General features: G+C 42.1%; 1 protein-coding gene across 3 annotated transcripts in view; it reads right to left on the minus strand.

Annotated features, from left to right (window-relative positions):
- The window catches only part of Tmod2 (tropomodulin 2), a 52,709-nt gene that overhangs the window by 27,539 nt on the left and 4,908 nt on the right, over positions 1 to 20,262 (minus strand). For 2 of the 3 annotated variants that reach the window (XM_047541117.1, XM_047541118.1), the window contains exons 2-6: positions 14,158 to 14,245; positions 11,895 to 12,092; positions 10,130 to 10,286; positions 5,498 to 5,620; positions 2,059 to 2,145 (exon numbers count right to left, since the gene is read on the minus strand). In XM_047541117.1, the coding sequence (XP_047397073.1) occupies positions 2,059 to 2,145; positions 5,498 to 5,620; positions 10,130 to 10,286; positions 11,895 to 12,020 (493 nt within the window). In that variant the 5' untranslated portion in view covers positions 12,021 to 12,092; positions 14,158 to 14,245. The remainder of the gene's footprint in view (positions 1 to 2,058; positions 2,146 to 5,497; positions 5,621 to 10,129; positions 10,287 to 11,894; positions 12,093 to 14,157; positions 14,246 to 20,262) is intronic. The other variant, XM_047541116.1, reaches the window with a different exon arrangement.

Raw genomic sequence — 20,262 nt, forward strand, 5'->3', positions numbered from 1 at the left:
TCATGAAAACTGAAGGGAGATCAGTAGAGGAAGGGGATTGGGGGAGTCTGGAGGAGAGGGAAAGGGTAAATATTGGGGAATGATATTGGCCAAATTATATCATGTATATTTATGAATATATAACAAAAAGTCCTACCATCATGTATAATTATAATGCACCAATAAAAAAATATGAGAAAAAGAAAAAAGAAAAAAAAAAGAATCTGTCACTTAACCAAAAACCATAAAAAGTAATTAAACTCCAAAATTGAAAAATGAGATAATATTTCATTAGTAAAAAACTATAAAAAGGGAAAAGGGGTAAGATTTAGAGCGGGAACAATGTAGGGGGAGAAATGTCCTTATCTTATTGGTGAGAATGTAAACTAATACAAACATTTTTGGGAGAGTAATTTGGTATTATCTATCAAACTTTAAATGTGCATACTATACAACCTAGCAATTATATATATAGAAGTTCAACCTACAGGAAAAAAAAGCATGAGTACATAGATATACATTCAGGAATATTTCCTGACAAATTATTTGTAACAGCAAAATATGACAAACAAAATGTTAATCAATGTGAAAAGAGTTAAATTCTAGCATAATCACATAACAAGATGCTATCTATTAATTAAAAGAATGAAGTAAACATATATGTACTGTTAAGAGATCACATTTGAAAAGAAGTCAATGATAGTTGTATGTGTATATCAGTCCAGAAGGTCACGTACCAGATTGCTAATAGCAAGAATGTTAGAATGCTACTCTTTGATAATGTAAGTTAAAAAGATGAGCCTTTCATATCTATATATATAAGAAACCAGAGGGCTGGGAACATGGCTCAGTGGTAGAGTGTTTGCCTAGCGTGCATGAGGTCCTGGGGTTGATCCCGAGCAACACACACACACACACACACACACACACACAAATAAATAAATAAAAATAACTATTTCCATTTCTTTAACAAAAGAAACCAGGAAAAAAAAAAAAAAAAAAAAAAAACAGCCAGGTGTGGTAGCACTCGCCTATAATCTCAGCAATTTGGGAGGCTGAGGCAGGAGAATCACAAGTTCAAGGACAGCCTCAGCAATTTAGTGAGACTCTGTTTCTAAATAAAAAATAAAAAAGGACTGGGTTGTAGCTCAGTAGTAAACTGCCCCTGGTTCAATCCCCAGTACAGAAGAGAGGGAGGAGAGGGAGAAAGGGAGGGAGGAAAATGAAACCTGAAAAAAAATTATAAAAGAAAGAAAAGATAGAAGGATATTGCTCATTGTCAGGCTAAATTACCCACTATAAATGATAGTTCATAAATATATTACTGACTAGAAGGCATCTCCCAAAGCTCCATCAATGGGAATAAAATGTAATTAATCCAAGCAAAGCTATGATCTGCTGTGAGTTTTCACAGTACCTGGATCACACTGTACAAAGATGTACAAAGATTACTTGATTAGTGGTCCATTCCTACCCTGTACAGATAAGTTCCTTTGGGCAGGAATAATTTTTTCTTTGTATCTAAGCCTAGAACATTCTGGACATAAAGTAGGTATTTAGATGACTGATGAATGAGTGAATGAGAGAATCTAATTGTACACTTCTCCAGGAAATGTTGAAATAGAAGACAGTGGACTGAAGCTTTTCTGGGCCAGAAAGTCCACGCCAGCAAGTCCTTCCTGCTCTCTGGGGGAAGAAGGTATTCAAATTCTAATGACAAGCATCCTTTATTAAGACAAAAAGACACTTAAACTGAATAGGGAACTTAGTCAAGCTATTATCGATTAAAACACCCTTAGGAACATGAAACTTTGCCTTTGGTGCTGGCTATGTGATCTTTTTAATCAGCATTTTTCTCTTTTGACTGAACAGATAAACCAAGAAAGTGTGCTCTGGGTAAAATACACAGGCTGCTACTAGTAACACCGCCAGACAGAGCTCCGGTCGGTCGTCAGCTTCTCTATGCTGATTGACTGCCTGGAGCCTGATGGTCCTTGTGAAATGACACAGTGCCTTCCTCCTACCAGCATCGTGTGCAGGCTCCGAAGCCTCATGGACCCCGATCCCACATCAACTCACTCCTTACGGGTCCCTTGCCACCTTTGTCATTGGCTGTTTCTTCATCAAACTTTGGATTGTTCAGCAAATTGTGTACTCCAAGGACAGCTAAAAACAAAGACAACAATGAATGAGCATTAAGTTTGCAGAAGCATGTTAGGATATTCATGTTGCTAATTTGCCCCTTGAAGAACAGTTCCTTAGATCATGAAACTAAGTCTCTAGGTTCCCTTTACTTGCACAGTGTGTGGTATATGTAAAGTGTTAAAGAAACTTATTTTTAAAATCCTCCTTCCAAGACTGCCAGCAATCTTCAAATGTCTTTCTATATCTAAATGTGTGAAATCATTTAGGATCTCAGAAACAATGGTCTACTCATGTTCCCTGCTTACTGAAAAACTGTCTAGACCCCCTAGTTAAGTAGACTCAACCATTTAGTTTTCTTATCTATAAAATGAGAAGATGGGAATGAGTCTCAGGATTTTGAAGATCTAAATATTATACAGATTATTGCATATATCTTTCCAGAGGCAAAAAAAGAAAGATAGCAATCATCTTTCAGTATAAGCCTCCCTATCTATCTCAGTACTAAAAGAAATTATTCTTTGCCTATATTCAATCAGCATCCCAGGATGGGAAATAAAAGTGACACCAGCAATAAAAGATCAGTTAGGCACACTGATGTTAGTCTCCTGTGTTACACAGAATTTGCACTAGGAGGCAGCACACTATGCAGAAGTCACCCTGGGGTAGATGAATGAGGCAGGCAGAAGCAGATTTTCCTTTGCTAGTGAAATTACAGGAGAGAAGCAGAGAAGCGTCTGAGGTTCTCATCTGTCACACCATTAGCTACATATTTGAAGGAGGGAGGCAGCTAGCACAGCACAAAGAAGGGAAAATGGTTAAAGCCAACAAGAATAAGAGTTAAGGGCTGGGGTATGGCTCTGGCGGTGGAGAATTAAGCTTTGAGTTCAATCCCTAACATTGCAAAAAAAGAAAAAGGAAAAAAAAATTGAAAACAAATAAATGAATGGAGTTAGAGAGGAACTCCAGAGTAGTCAACCAGAGTTTGGGTCTTAACTCTGTCTCATACTGTGTGGCTGGGAAGTTACTAAATGCCTATTTCCTCCTCTCTAAAATAGGGATAATGATTATGCTTTATCTATTACAAGGATTATATGACTTCCTTCTAGGTGTCAAGAATTGCTCTTAGCACTTTATAAATTCTTGCTAAATAAATAATTTGTTACCATGGCTCTGGCATTGTCTTAGGGAGAAGATGTCCTTTTAATAAATACAGTCCAGGGGCTGGGATTGTGGCTCAGTGGTAGAGCGCTTGCCTGGCATGTGTGAGGCTCTGGGTTTGATTCTTAACACCATATACAAATAAATAAATAAAGGCTTATCAACAACTAATAAAAATACTTTAAAATAAATAAATACAGCTCACTGAGATCATATAGCAAACACACCTTCTTGCTCTGGCCCTATACTTACCAAGCAACTTCTACGTAAAATTTGTGTCCCATTGCCAAATTTTATTTATTCAGTTTTTAATAGATGAGGTCTCAGTGTTGAGTGTGTAGCTCAGTGGAAGAGCGTTTGCCTAGCATATGTGAAGCCCTGGGTTCAAACCCTAGCACTGTGGGGTGGTGGGGAGATGGGGTTTCACTATGTTGCCCTGAACTCCTAGGTTCCAGTGATTCTACTATCTCAGCCTCCCTAGCAGCTGGGACTACAGGTGTTCGCCAACACACCCAGCAGAAATTTTAATTTTTTTGTTCTTTCTGTTTCCTATGAATCTGGCTAGCAGATCAGTCCTCACCACCCTGCTCCAATCTAACTGCTTCTATGTATACAGACAAGATCAAATCTCTAGAACAGCAGGGCTGAGAAGTAGGCTCTGGACACTGACCGCATGATGTGTAGCCAAACATGGGAGACAAAGTCTTAGAAATTATCTGGCCTTCCCTTCCTGCTCTGTATCTGCCACGATAACATGGGCAATGCATTGACACTCTTATCTAAATCTCAATGTTCATCAGCCTATACACTCATGGGGCTGCTGTTAGTCTTCTGGAAAGATCTACCCAGGAGAAGATGCTGCCAACCACCCCAGTCAGGCTTCTTCTTGAGTTCCTAGGGAACATGTGATGAGGAATGGAGGCTGAGTCAGGATAAACAAGTACAAACAAGGACAGGTGTCTATGTGAATTATCTCTCTGGTTTTATTGTATGGATTTCAGGATCTAGAATCTTCCAAATGATTGGTGTTTTCCTTCTCTCCTTTTTCAGGCATTTTCTGGGAACAGAAGTCCCAACCTACATTCTCCCTTTGGGCAATTCCAGTAGAGACCATGAGGTAACCCTCGGGAGGTACAGTAACCATGACGAGATCTCTCTACAGTAACCACAGGGCTAAGTCAACCAGTTAATGCAAAGCACCTTCTTTGCCAGGTGATGCAGGTGCCTCATCTTCTGCAGGGACTCTGAGGGGTTCACATTTGTGAACTTAGTATCAACTGCTGACATCATCACAGAAGGGATGAAAATGTGGCTGAGATGGTGGCATGTATAGAATAAGGCATAGCTGGCTCTGTGGGAGGAAGATTATTATTAAATGTGTCTTCTAAGAGAATAAAAATAAGAATTCTTGCTAAAGCAGTGGACTGGTTATTAAAGCACCTTTTTTCCTTTGGTGCCCTAATAACCTTGTGTGTGTGTGTGGGGTCTTGTGTACATTTAGGGGAGACTTAATGGACAATTATGCTAGTAGATACAAGGAATCTTTCATTTTAATTTGTAATTGTTTTTAAAGAGACAGGGTCTTGTTATGCTGCGTAGGCTGGCACAGCTTCTGAGTTCAAGTGATCCTCCTATTCAGCCTCCCGAGGCAGATAATCTTTCTCAAAGGTTGTACCAGAATTGGGAAAGGGTATAGGTTATTGGAGTGAAAGTTATTTTCCATTATATTTCTTTTGTACTATTTGAGCTTTTTCTATCTGCATGTAAAGTCAATTAATAATAATTATCATTATCATGTTTCTAGTGTAGAGAAAATGAGAAGGCAAAGAGACCTTAGTGTGGCTAAGTGGAAGAGCAAGTCCTCCATGGAAATTTTGTGATAAAATGCAATAACATGCAAAATGAGAATGCTCCTTGGAAAGCAAAAAGGCTTTTAATTCTTTAAGTTCTCAACCTGCCTTCATAGTTGTTTTCTGATTCCTCACAGTAACTTGAGTTTTATAGGATGGATATTATTTGGGCATTTTTCAGAGAGTTGGAGCACAAAAAGATTTTCTCATGGAGATGAAGTCACTGCATCAAGTCCAACAGCTACATAATGGCTGGAGTCAACCTGGTGGCATGATATTGTACTCAGCAGCCACAGAGAAGCTCAAGGTCTGCTGTCGGGGTACTGGTGCATGCTGGAGGTCACAGAGCCAGAGTTGAGGCTTACCTGCAAGGTCGTAGAGCTCAGTGTCAGAGGCGCTGGCTAAGGCTTCTTCCAGTTCTGGGTCCAGGGTCACTTTTTCTTCCTTGCGAGTTTCTATAGGCTTTTCTTTGGGAATGAAGACTCTTCCTTTAAAGCAGGAGAAAAAAAGTGTATTGCATGCTACTGCCTTTTTGGTAGGGTATGTGGACTGAGCAGAAAGTGCAGCTGTGGCCATTAAGTCCTGTATCATTAAGTCATTTCATAACCAATTGAGACTGCTGAACTGCTGGGATGGTCAATAATCTACCATTAGAGAGAAAAAATCCTGCATTTATCATATGGAAATCTGAAACTAGAGTCCTTAAATACTGAGGGAAATGATGGTTTCTACTTGCCTACCACTGCGGCACTGCCTTGGGTAGGAGCGGCCCTGCACTGGGCCCTGCACCTTCAAGGGCCCCTCTCCAATCTCTTCTGACTACATCTGGCCCTATCAACAGAGAATCCATGAAGCCAAAGGGACATTCCTACCCAGAATGCTAGACCACACTCCAGGTCCCTTGGATCTTGTCATTCCCTGCTCCCAAAGTCCTGAGCCTGCTTCCCTGGGCTCCTGCCCACATCCACGCTGCATCTTCAGGTCAACAGGAGGGCCCTGGGGAACAAGTATGGATGAAGCTTAGATGGGTGGGCCAGGGTGTATGCTTGAGGCCCTGGCCACATCAAACAGACTGATGTCCTGCATGGAATTTTTGTTAGTCCAAGAATACTGGCCTCCTAAGGTATATTAAGAGAATATAATATATTTTAATAATTGGTTAGCTTTTAAATACTTGGGAAAAATGGCATGTGGGTCTCTATTTATGTTTTTGCTTTGGACCCTGTAAATACTGGGGGCAGGAACATCCAGAGAGCACTAGAAGCTCCTGAGGAACAAACTCCCCCAGAGTTTCCTACTTACATTGGGAAGCTACACTGGTCAGCTGGACTAGTGTAGCGACCTAGGGACACAGTACATCAAGCATGTCTGATTTTAGGGAAAAACCAGGGTCTCTATAATTAGAGATGGGGTCTATGAGCAGCAAAGCATTCCATGCTTCCCACAGATGCATTCTCTGCCACCAGTTCCCATTTTGGCCTGTCAGTCAGATTCCATTTATTACTGCCTGCAACCTCCAAGAATGCTGATCTGTATTCTCTACTACTCAGCCCAAACTTCCAAACTGACAAATCACAGGGCTGGGAAGATGGTGCAGTAGCTGCTCCTACTTCCAGCAGGCCAGCACACCCCACAGCCCACCTGTGCAAGGGCTGAGAGAGGGGAACCCAGGATGTTCTAGAGCCATCGCTGCCACACCCTAGGCCTACCTGCATTCTCTTCCAGTTCTTCCCAGCTTTTTTTTTTTTTTTTTTTTTTTTTTTTTTGCGGTACTGGGGATTGAACTCAGAGCCTTGTGCTTGCGAGGCAAGCACTCTACCAGCTGAGCTATCTCCCCAGCCCTCTTCCCAGCTTTTGACTCGTGGCTCCTCTCTTTTTTTTTGGAGCTGCTCTGACTTCTTGGGCATGATCTTTGAAATTAGTCTCTTCCCTTTTGATCTTTAGAATCCCCTAAGACTACCCCATGGTTGTCTTTGTCACATTGGGTAGAATAGATAGCTGGCTCCAGTTTTAGCCAACTGGGACACAAACCCTTTCCGGGTCTCCCTGGCTAGGCTGGCCCACCTCACTGCTATGGGAAAGGAAAGGGTCAAACCCAAAGTTAATAACGCTCTCTCATGAAAACCTTCCAGGAGGTTTCCCTGATCTTAGGGGTTGAATATTTCCTGATTGTTTACCATGTTGTCAAATGGCTGGATAAATGAATGGAAGCCAGTCAGAGCTGGGAACCCATGAGGGGAAAGGGAGTCGCTTTAGTGGTCTGGGGCACCTTTGGCAGTAGGGCCTCCATCACTGACATACATCCTGTTTCTTACCTGGGCACCACATAAGCTGCCCCACGTCCCAGGAAGAAGGAAAATACCCTGGGGACAAAGTGGGAGCATAGCCAGAAGATAGAAATGAAGAAATAAAGCAAATCAATAACATCTCAGTCACTGGTACTCATGGCAAACTTAATTTTCATAGTATCTTCCAGCTTTCCTTTCTAGCTCAGATGATCTTTTTAAGAAAAATTTTAGTTGAAAATGGACACAATTTATCTATCTATCTATCTATCTATCTATCTATCTATCTATTTTTATGTGGTGCTGAGGATCCAACTCAGTGCCTCACACATGCTAGGCAAGTGCTCTACCACTGAGCCATAATCCCAGCCCCTGAGATGATCTTGAGTGTAGAGTCAAATTGGTTTTCTAATTCTTCCTTCCCAGTACTGTTTAGGATTATCCTAAACATGAGGTACACAAGTGACCCAAAAGCTATCAGTGTTCAGGGTGATGCTGATGCAGTTTGTTCCTGGGACCCAACCAAATAATACTTCCTAGGTAAAAGAGGCTGCACTGAAGAGTTAAATCTGGCCCCTGGGTCCCAGGGCAGCTTCCTTCAGGCTGCATTGGGAACTGAGGTGTGGCTTCTCTCCCGAGGACCTCACTACAGCCTTACCCAGTCTCCTTCTGCTCCTAGCTGATTCTGCTCATTGGGGTCTTCTGGAGGTCCTGCATACTTCTCTCTGTCTCAACACTGTTGGGAAAGCTCCCTGCTCATTTGAATTGTGCAACTTCCCATCCTTCTCAGCTGCAGTGTGACTGTATCCCCCTTTTATACTTAGCTTCTGTATTCCTAACTTCCCATAAACCACCTGCAGATTAATCTGGATCAAGAGATAATCTACCATAGTGGCTCCTCAGACCTCTACTCCAGAACAACAGACAATAGCTTTCCCTTTATTACATTGCCTCTACCCTAATACTTGATGTTTATTGGCATTTTACCAAAGATTTTACATTATTATATATTTTTTCACAATTCAATTAGTCCAATAGCAACTATGGTGCTACAGAAAAAGCTCCGTACTTTCACAATAATCTCTGGTCATTGATCCAACTGTTCACTGTTCAACTTTACTTTTTAAATGACATTCTAATAGTACATGATCCATTAACCATGCACAATATGGAGGGGAGCAGTACTGCTGACTCATGTCTACTGAGGAGATGGGTGCTCTGCTCCCCACCACCTTGAACACAGGCTCAGAGATGGCGTTCACTTGAACCCATACTTACCAAGTGCCCTCCTTGGGCTGGTTTCTGTGCCAGGACACAAAAAAGACCCAGTCCCCCTGTGGAGATTTAATCTGGTGTAGAAAACACACCTAAGTAAATATAGTAAATAAACAAAATGATGAATACTGTCACAATGCTGCGACAGCAATATCATGGTGAAACTGAGGGAAATATATCAGATAGAGGTCAGGAAAAACCTGGAGTGCTGACAGGTAAGCTGAGTCTTAGGCTATGAAAAATGGGATGTGTGTCAGAGGGAAGAGTCCATGAGAAGACAGCCTGAGATGAAAGAGAATGGGCAAGTTTAGGGAAGTGAATGCAGACAGTGGAGCTTAGTGAGGAAGAACAGATGCAGTCTGAGAGGTGGGTGAAGCCTAGGCCCACTTTGAAGACTGTAGTAAGGATTTGGAACTTAAAGCAGGAAAGTAATATGATCTGATTTGTATTTTTAGAAGACTAGTTGCTATAGGATCACCAAGGAGATTATTAACATCCACCAGTACAAGTGACTGACTGTAGCTGAGGAAGATTGACAGGTGGTTGATATCCACTCTTCCTTCAAAGGGGCGCTAAAGTTTCCTTGTCTTGGCTCAGAGCTCAGCCTAGTGTGGAGAAACATTCCCTTGCTCTGCGCAGCTTTCCCAGCCCTATCATCCTGCTTCTCTCAGAGGGCCATAAGCTCCTTGAGGGCAGGGCTGGGTCTTAGGCACCTGTAGTCCCAGGACCTGGTACCTGGCTCTCTATAGGGAAGATGCTCAGCAGATGCCAGATGAAGGAAGGATGGCCTGCACCAGCCTCTCATCTTAGCTCTAAGGTTAGGGGTGCAGTGCTACAGACATTCCAGGCAGGGAGTGGAAAGGCTTTGTGGGGGCTTCAGGGGTTGGCAAAGCACACCAGTACAGATGGAACACTCCATCAAGCTGCTTCATGTTTTCAAAACTTTTTCTTTGGAGTTAGGTTTTTTCATTGAACTAATTTGAGATCATTGCACCCTAAGTATTCATTTAATTAGCTTGTATAATCTGCCATGAATCTTTTTCCTTTTAAACAAACTTTAATTTTTAGAGCAGTTTTAAGTTCACAGCCAAATTAAGCAGAAACTGCAGATAATTTCAATATGTCACCTGCCTTTCCAAAACCTCCCTACTAACAACATCTGCACCACAGTGATACATTTGTTATAACTGATAAATCTGTAGCGACACATTATCAACTGAAGCCCATAATTTATCTTAGGGTTCACTCTTGGTGTTGTACATTCTGTGGGTTTGGGAAAATGTAGAATGGCACATATCCACCAGCCACTGTGTTTTAAAACTCCACAGGCAGTTCATGGGCTTATTTCCCATTTCCAAGTCAGTTCCCTCACTTGACTCTCCATGGCAGTGTATTAAGAGTCCCTTTGTCCCACAAGGTGCTGCTTGTGATCCTTACCTTTCTTTTCTCCAGTGAAGGGCACAAAATCCTCCCTGTCTTTCTGTTCCAAAGCTTCTTTCTCCAGGTACATGAGGAGGTGCTCTCGGTCAAATGGGCCGGTGGCTGCTTTCTGGGTCTGGTCTTTCTGTCGAAACCCAGCTGGCAGCATGGCACTCTGACAAAACAGAGGTGTGGGCAGGAAGAAAGGATGTGTGCTGGACAGATACTTTGTTGCTTACTCCCTCTTTCCTCCTTGCTGTGTGTGGGGAAGCAGAGAGAAGGACCACTGTGCAGAGACCTGCGAGGGCTGAGGGTTGGGGTCTCTGGGACATCTCCAAGGCCCTGCTTGTTCCAACACCTTGTGCTGAGAGGAGGGCTGCCAAGGAGCTCAAGCAGAGCAGCGGTGGCTGGAGCAGCCTCTGGGTCTTCTGCATTTGCCTTCTAGAATGGGAAGCAAGACCTCTTTCCTTTTGGTCATGGTTAGGTTTGGCTAGTTTAAGGTGCTCCCAGATAGCTTCATGAAGACTCTAACCAGGAGCCAATATGGCTACATCCTCTTATTTGCAACCTTTCTCCAGTGGAAATGTCTGGACAGGTAAGTGGCTATTATACTAGATGATACCTGATTAGGTCTTGAGATTTGTTCCTTAAGTTTTACAAAATAAAAAGAGTGTACTTGTATATTTTAAAGTGAAAACAAAGTCGGACATGGTGACACATACCTATAATCTCAGTGACTTGGGAGGCTGAGGCAAGAGGATCTCAAGTGCAAGGTCAGCCTCACAACAGAGTGAGACCCTGTCTCAAAATAAAGTGAAAATAATATCCAAAGTCTCTGACATAGCAGAATATCATATACTTTATTTTAGTTATGTTCTTATTTGTAACAAAAATCACTATTTTGAACTGATTTTAAGCTTAAGATAACATCACCAGTGTTGAAGAATGTGGTTACTAAAGAATATAACAAGTTACTTAGCTTTTCTTTTGAAAATAAAAATACTAGAAGCTCCATTAAAATTTACTCAGTATTATTACAGTAATTCTAATCTATCAATTATTTTAGAATAATCAAATATATCATATTATTTACACATTTGAAGGAAATGAGATAAAAATCTAATTAGATTAGAATTAGAGACCTGGTTTAAATACTACCTCAGACATTTCCCAGTGTGGGATCTTATGCCTATTACCTCTACAAGTCTATCTCCTCACTTATGAAAGGGAGATAATATGATTTACCTCAATAGATTCTGTACTCAGCAAAGTGGGTGACACATTGAAAAATCTCTGTACAATTTGTCCTTTCTTCTTCCTTTTTTCCCTACGTCTGATTACCCTTTCTCCAACCAATTAAAAAGATTTTTACTCATTTACATTAAACTGGTTTTTCAAAAATACATATGCCAAATCACAAATAGAGGCTATCTGAGGTTCTCTATGAATTTTTTCCCCCAGTACTGGAGATGAAACCCAGGGGCACTCTACCATTGAGCTATATTTATGTATTTATTTTGAGACAGGGTCTCACTAAATTGCCAAGGCTGACCTCAAACTTGGAATCCTCCTGCCTCAGTATCTGGAGTAGCAGGGATTATAGATATGTGCCTGAGTAGCAGGCTTCTATATGAATTTGTAAAAGTGACCCAGAACCAATTGAAGGAAAGAACACAGAGTCTGCATTTGGAGCCAAGGAATTTCTACTATTGTGCAAGGACCAAGCCATGCTACTTATCCTGTACTATCATTAACCACTCCACTCCAGTTCCATGCCACTAACCTCAGGATCTAGGTCATCTAGAACATTTTCCAACTGTTTCAGTTCCTCTTCTGACAGCTTGCCAAGAAGCTCATCTTCATCGATGTTCTTGTATTTCTCCAGCTCTTTCTGGAAGGGGAGTGCCATGGTTTCTTAGATGCCTTTCTCATGGACCGTGCACCTTGAAGTAGGCCAGCTTCCTGAGACTTCAGATTATCACTAATAAAAGAGAAATACTGTTGTTTTCTTTCTGCAAACAGGACTTACTAACGGGAGACAGTGCTACACCGTCAACGGAGTCTACCGAACAAATGATTCAAAGGAAAGGTAACATTACCTTCACATTCATTCTCAGAGCAATGCCACAGTTTACAAAGTATTTTCATATAGTGTAAGATCTTTCCTTTTTTGACCTTCACAACAATCCTGTGAGGAGCCTGCACAGATTCACACATTCCCACTTTACAGATGATGACTCTGGGTGAAGGTGACCAACTGCTTTGCCCAAGGTCGTGAAGCGGGTCGTGTGTGCCTGGCCCTCTGATTCCCAGTGTAGTGAGTGCTCTTTCATTGTACTCCTTTGGCTCCCCAGCTTTCCATAGAAAAACAGTGGAAGAACAATGCACTGATTGTACAAGGCAGTTGTAAGAAGCATGCTTGTGTCTTTCAGGGAGAGAGTGATGTAAAGAATACAAAATGGGACTCATTCAGGAAAGAGAGTTTGGAAGTCCATGTGAGAAAGCATTGTCCAGTAACTCCCCTGCAATTAAACTAAGTGAGATTCTAAAACCGTGGTCACACAATGACTCTCTACTTATCTCTTTTTCAAACCCCCATATGCTCTTCCCCCACTACTGGGGATGGAACCTAGAGGGGTTCCACCACTAAGCTATACTCCAGCCCTATTTTTATTATTATTACTTTTTATTTTGAGACAGAGACTCATGTTGGAGAAGTAGCTCAGTGGTAGAGTGCTTGCTTAGCATGCATCAGAACTTGGGTAAATCCCTAGCACTGTAAATAAATAAAAAAAGACAGACTCTGCACATGCTAGGCAAGTGCTCTACATGTAAGACTACTAGGAATCCTACTCTGATTAATATCTTTTTTCTTTTTCTGGTAGCAGGGATTGAACCTGGGGATGATTAACCACTAAGCTACATCCCCAGACCATTTTATTTTTTTATTTTGTGACAGGGTCTTGCAAAGCTGCTCAGGGTCTTGCTAAGTTGCTGGGGCTCGCTCCGAACTTGAGGCTTCCTGCCTCAGTCTTCTGAGTATAGAGATCACAGGAATGAGCCACTGTGCCTGACTCTTTTCTCCTTCCTTTATCTTCCGTTCTACTTCTATTCTCATTTCCTTTTTTTTTTTTAGTCACACTCCCTAATTCTTTCTTCCACCTTTAGACCAGCCTCCTTTTAACTCTCTCCCTTTTTTTATGCCACCCCACTCCTAAACTTTGAATCAAAATAAAATTTTTACTCAGTCCCTTGTAAAAGATTTTACAGAGCTTCCCTAAAAGATAATACTGCATTTGGGAAATAGTAATGCATATAACTGATTGTGTTTCTCCTTAAGATGTAGTGATATCAATCAGATCTTTCAAGAGGATATTTGCTGTACACCTACTATTGACAGGCACTGTTCTAGAAAATAATACAAGATAAACAAGATATAGCCCCTTTCCCCAAGGAGATCACCGCTTAGTGAGACAGACCCAAAAACAGCAGTAATCCCATTGTGATGTTAGAAGTTATGCATAAAATGGGTTTTAAAACACATGTAGAAATATTTGCTGGTAAGGATGGTGGAGGTGTGAGGGGAAACAGAAAAAGAGGTTGCTCTTGAGCCTTAAAGGAAGAGGTCATGAGGTAGACAGGCTGGGTCAGGACTATTCTAGGAAGACAGCAGCATAAACAAAGGCTCAAGGACAAGAAGTGCATGATGTGTTGGTGAGGTAGATGGGAGGTTAGAGAAGAGGGTTCATGGAAGGAGGGAGAGAAAAGAACCCAAGACAGGATGGGACATCTGTGAGGGGCCTTCCTATGTGTCTTGCTAAGGGATCTGGATCTTATTCTGCTGAAGCCATGACTGTTAAAGTAGGGGAGTTTTTCTGAGCATACCTGTTTGTTTTTAACAAGGCAGTGCAAATACAAAGAAGGAAGAATGGGCCGGCATGGAAGAGACTGGTTGCAGGTGGGCCACTTAGGCTATTTGAATGTTGTCCCCTCCCCTTAATTCAGCTGTTCACAACGGTCAGGTTTGCAGTTTCCTATTTGCGTACCTTTTCAACAAGCAATGTAACTCTCTCTTCCTTTGCTCTCCTTTTTAAGCCTCAATGGCTGTATTGCAGTAAAAAATAAACAAAAGTCCTACAAAAGACAGAGAAACCAAATTGATCACACATATTTTGTTCTGGTCCCAGCCACCACTAACTTATTTTGTGGCATGAGACATGCAATTCATCTGCCAGGCACTCATACGTCTAATGAACTGGCTGAATTATCCTTCCTAAAGGACTCTAAGTTGCACAATTTAACACTGAACGTCTAACATTCTGAGACTGACAGTTGTCTTACTTGATGGTATGCTATAAACACTTTTCACCAGTGGCAGTCAACATGTGCCTGTCACTGCCTGTACCAGCCTCAATGGGGCTGGGGTTGTGGCTCAGTGGTAGAGCACTTGTCTAGTGTGTGTGAGGCACTGGGTTTGATCCTCAGCACCACATAAAAATAAATTAGAGGTGTGTGTCCATCCACAACTCAAAAATTAAAAAAAAAAAAAAAAACTTTTAAAAAGGAGTATCAGCCTCAAAACAAGCACATTGAGTGTCAGGGATCTGGAAGGAAATCCCAAGAGCACCTGTAGAACACTCTTTTAAAACCTAGGAAGCAAAGCACCGTGGAAGGTGGCAATGCAGGCATGTTTAGTAGTACTCCCAAAGAAAGGTCCAGATTATTTCCACATAATTACAGAGCAAGTTTAAATGCCTAGGATCAATGGCATGTAGTTCTTTTACAGATTTTGTTGTTGACGTTACCACTCTTGATGGCACAGAGCAGAGACTGAGTGGAAAAAACAGATACTGAAAAGTGATTTTTAAAAAGTTGAATTCTGAACATGAGGAAGTTTTAAGAATATTGATGAAGATGGGTATGAGGGTGCACGCCTGTAATCTCAGCAACTCAGGAGGCTGAGGCAGGAAGATCATGAGTTCGAAGCCCAGCTCAGCAACTACGTTGCTTGGGGCTTTGCTAAATTTCTGAGGCTGGCCTTGAACTCACGATCCTCCTGCCTCAGCCTCCTGAGTCACTGGGATTACAGGTGTGCACCACCATGCCCAGTCTTTTCAGACTTCTGACTTCTAAAATGGGAAGATAAGAAATTTTTGCTGTTTTAAGTCACTGAATTTGTACTTAGTTACAGCAGCAATAAAAAAACAAGTACACTCTCATCTAAACCATTCCATTTCCAAGTGAATTGTTCTGGATTGTTTGTTTGCCCCTCCATATCAACTCCCCACCCTGTTCTGTGCTTCAGGAACAATATCTGTTAGATTGCATCAGTGGGTTTCCTGTCCTTTCTGACTTCTGTTTGGCCAAGAGGAGACATCAGCAGGGAACTGGAGGGTAGGAGGAGAGGGAGTTGGGATCCAGAAGGTCACATCTCCCCACTGCCCTCCCTTGCTGCCTTTGGGCCTTGGGGTGGTGAAGGGTCTCCGCTGTGTCTGGTGCCAAAGTTCTGCCTTGCTGCCTTCCCTCAACCCTCTCCACATCTTTGTAAATGGTCTCTTTATTAAGATTTTCTCAAGTCATTCAGTTTGAGTGTGTCCTCTGTTTCTTGTTGGGAAGTTGGCAGACATAGCACTACCACTTGGAATGCCCGTCTCTATTTTCATGGCCTATCTATGTGCTCTGCTTTTGTGACCTGGCTCAGATCCCGGTTCTGTAGGACCACAGAATGTCAGAGCTGAGTGAGGTCTTGGACCACCCAATCCAGCAACATGTTTGTTTTCCTCCTATTTCTCTGGTGTCTTTTCATAATTCTTCTTTCTCTACCTTAGATACTAGTATTTCTCAGAGTCTGGTCTTAAGAGTTTTTTTTTCTCATATTGCTCACCTGTCTCTGAAGTTTTAATTTATACCCTGACAACTCTAAAATCTGCACCGTCATCCTAGACTGGACCCACATATTTCCAACGGTCCAGCCAACATCTCCCTCTGGATGCCTCAGACCCTTCAAATGTGTCAGAAGAGCTCTCACCCTCTTTCTTCCCCTAGAATTCCCAATTCCAGGCTGCTGGCTAAGAAGGCAGGGAATTATCCTTGACATCTTCTCTCCCTTGTCTCCTTCTACCCATCGATCACCACATCCTGTCCTTTCCTGTTGAGAATTTATCTCCTTCACTTCATCCACACTGCCCACATCAGCCCTCCCCTCTTCTGGTCCACTCTTCACACAAATGGCCAAAGTGAACTTTTTAACCAACTCTGTTCTAGCTACTTACAATCCTCCAGTGGTTTCCCATTGCCTTGAGGGTAAAGGTCCAGATTCACAGCCTGGCCTCTGTCATCCGGGTCAGCCTCTTCCTGCCCTTACTCCCCATCTCCTCCCGGATCCAGCCTCCTGGACCACTTCCAATTCCTCTGCTCAGAGCACTCCCGCGCCTCCTCCTCTGACGCGCTCTATCTTAGGCTTCTTCCAGTCTCCGTGCGAGCTTCACTTCCTTCTTCAGACCCCTAGACAAGATCTGGGTCACTCCCTACCACGGGGCTCCCTTCTGATTACAGCTGTCCTTGGCTTTATTGGAATCACATTTTTTATCTCTGTTTTCTTTACTGATCTCTGTGGGGGGGAGTACTGTATCAGATTAATCCACTGATAAAATATTAACTCCCAACATGAGTCTTGACCCACAGTAGGCATCCAGTAAATATTGTGCAACCAATGCCAAATGAAGGAAATGAGCATAAGGAGGTGAAGTGACCTCCAGGTTCAACGCTCTTTCCACTACATCTACTGCCTCCGCCTCCCGCAGTGGAGTTTTGAGATCACCTAAGCCCACAGAAGTTGCTCTTTTCCCTACATTTGCATTACCCATGTCACCAATTTGATATTCCTCACTTGCTGTTACTTTTCACATATGCTACATGCATGGTTCTCCCTCCAGCTACACCACAATCTCTCAGAAGACAGGGACCATGTTGTGATCCTTTATATTCCTGGGCTTCTCAAGGTTAGGTCTGTATATTCACTCAACAAATGCCTATTTTAAACCTATCTTTTCCAGACATTGCTGGGGCAAGAGCAGTGAATAAAACCAATTATATACCCTGTGCTAACTGAGCTTATAGTTCATTGAGGAAAGACACATGAAGTAATTACAATAATCGTAAAGCAAATTGCATATGTTGTATCAATGTACCAAAGTCAGAGGAGAAAAAAAAAGTTGTATTCTTCATAACTCTGAAAATTCAGAGAAAAGCTAATTATCATTTAAACAAGGAAAAAACAAATACAGATATACTATGGAGAGAAGTACAGTCTTCTCATAGATTTTACTTTTTATTGATTTATTTATTAACTTTTGCAGTACTGGGGATTGAACCCATGTTCTCATAGCTTTTAAAGTTAAATCAGCTGGGTGTGGTGGTGCATGCCTATAATTCTAGCAGCTCAGGAGGCTGAGGCAGGAGGATCATAAGTTCAAAGCCAGCCTCAGCAAAAAATCAAGGCGCTAAGCAACGCAGTGAAACCCTATCTCTAAATAAAGTACAAAATAGGGCTGAGGATGTGGCTCAGTGGTTGAGTGCCCCTGAGTTCAATTCTCGGTAACCACCCCCCCAGAAAAAAAGTCAAATCATAGATTTTTCTGGCTCATAGCTGGCCTTTGTAGCCCCTCCCAGATCCCACAGGGGCCTGCATTTGTCTTCCCAGGCTAAAGATGCTACAATGCAAAGTTTGCAAAGCTCTGTCACAACCTTGCCTCTGGCAGGGCATGTGTCCCAAAGCACGCATTCAACATGCAACAAGACACCAACCCACACTGGCGTGAAGGACAGGCCAAACAAGGCGTCAGTAGTTCAGGTGGGCGAGCACACAAAGCTGGTTAGCAAAATGGAAAGCAGGAGTAGAGGCCTGAGCTGAAGGAAGGATGGCTTGGGCCCTTAAACAAATCTTCCTTTTGCCCAGAAATATAAGCCTGGGAAAGGAAAACGGAGTATGACTTTCTTTGCTTCTCTTTCCACTATCTCATTTGTATAACTGTGCTATGAAAAAGGAAAAATCAGCCAGTCACATGGGGCACACCTGTAATCCCAGCTATTTAGGAGGCTGAGGCAGGAGGTTCACAAGTTGGAGGCCAGCCTTAGCAACTTAGTGAGACTCTATCACAAAATAAAAAATAAAAAAGGGCTGCCAGTGTAGCTTAGTGGTTCTGTACTCCTAAGTTCAATCCCCTCCCAATACTGACAAAATAAAAGGAAAAGGAAAATCAGATACAATATGAAGTGCCCAGTTTTTGGCCCTGCCTATACACAAAGAACCAGAACCTAAAAAAGAACCCCTATTTATTAAAGTCACACCAAATAAGAAAGGAATAAACAAAAATTAGTCTTAAAAATTAGTTAAAAAGGGGCTGGGGTGAAAAACACTCAGTGGTGGAGCATTTGCTTAGCACATGTGGGGCACTGGGTTGGATCCCTAGCTCCACATAAAACTAAATGAACAAAATAAAGGTATTATGTTCATCTGCAACTAAAAATATTTTTTAAAAATTAGTGAAAAGTTTTTAAATGGGCAAAACAGTACCAGAAACTTTTTGGAGTAAATACACATCTAAGAATGCTACAAAGAATTGCTCGCGAAAAGGAAAAATGCCACTTTGGGAGGGGCAGGGAATTTGGACTCAGGGCTTCAACTGTGCTGGTAATGATTTATTTCTAAGTAATTGAGTCAGTTAATGAAAAGGTATTATTCTTTATTCTTTTCATATATCTTCAATATTTTGTACTAATTTTTAAAAAATTAATGAAACACTTCACAACAGCCAAATCTGCATTTTCTAAAACCAGCAAATCAGAACAAAATTAGCCCATCAGTGTATCCCCCAACAAAACACAGATTGATCCTATATATTTAATTCACTTCTAGCTGCTGGGCAAATACAAGACATAACCACTATAGTCTGTGTTTTGGAATCTGGTTATTTGAAGATGGGCCAGCCGAGTCTTCCTTATTTTAAACAACCAAATGTATCATATCACATTGTGGGAAATAACTGCAGAGGACGAAGGATAGAGAATGAGTTGGGATGAGGAGAAATTTCAGGCAAAAAGTATGGCAAAGTAAAGAGAAGGAGTGAACAGAAAGGGGAACAAGGAACAGATCTTCCAGAATGAAGCATCTGTTTGAGACTATCTGTTCTGAATTTCCCAATCTCACAACATAAAAATTTCCAGAGCTTAAATCATGCTTGAAAACAGTCCCCTTTTATAACAACAGGCATATTAATGCCGGCTCCCCTCCAGGTTCAGACGAGCACAGAAGACTAAAAGCATAGGCCTTCGAAGTAGCCAGCCCAGGTGATGATGCCAACACATGAGCAAGTTACCACCTTTCCAAGTTTCTGTCCCTTCCTCTGTAAAACAGGCAAAGAACAGTGCAGTTAGGCACTGCCTGATGACAGGGACACACTCTGAGAAATGCATTGTTAGGTGATTTTGTTGCTGTGCAAACATCACAGCACATTTGATCTAAGATAGCTACAACGTCACAAGCTGATATCATCTTATGGGACAACTGTTGTGCATGTGTTCCATGGCTGACTGAAAGATCATTATTAGGCACATGACTGTTCTTATCCCAGAAGGCAGAGGTGATGGTTAAGGAGATACTGTTTGTGCGAGGCTCAGTGCCTTGTGCATGCAAGCTCTCAAAGCTGTTTCTCTTTTGTCCTTGATCTGGGAATAACCTTCTTTGGGGGTATTTTTTCCCTCTGTTTTCCTTGCCAGGATTTGTTGAATACAGAGAGGCAGTATTCTGTAAGAGCTCTGGGTCAGCACTGCCAGGTATAGCAAGCCACCAGGTGTTGGCTGGCCCAACTGTGACACAGACTTTCACCTGGGCAGGAAGCAGCCAAGAAGTGTCCTGGCTGGGGTATATATTCTTTCACACAGAAGTCTAAACGTGTGCTTGGACTGCCAATTCTCTTAGTGGGTTTTACTTCCTGGTGCTTCCTCCTCCCTCTACCTGACTCTATTTTCTGAGTTCTTTCTTTCTACTCCCCTCCCTCACCCCCACCCCCCATGCTAGGGATGGAACACAAGGCTTTGCAAAAATTAGACAAGCTCTCTACCACTGAGCTACACCCCCAGCCAGAGTTCCT

Source organism: Sciurus carolinensis, chromosome 2 (assembly GCF_902686445.1).
Source record: "Sciurus carolinensis chromosome 2, mSciCar1.2, whole genome shotgun sequence".
Classification (NCBI taxonomy): Eukaryota; Metazoa; Chordata; class Mammalia; order Rodentia; family Sciuridae; genus Sciurus; species Sciurus carolinensis.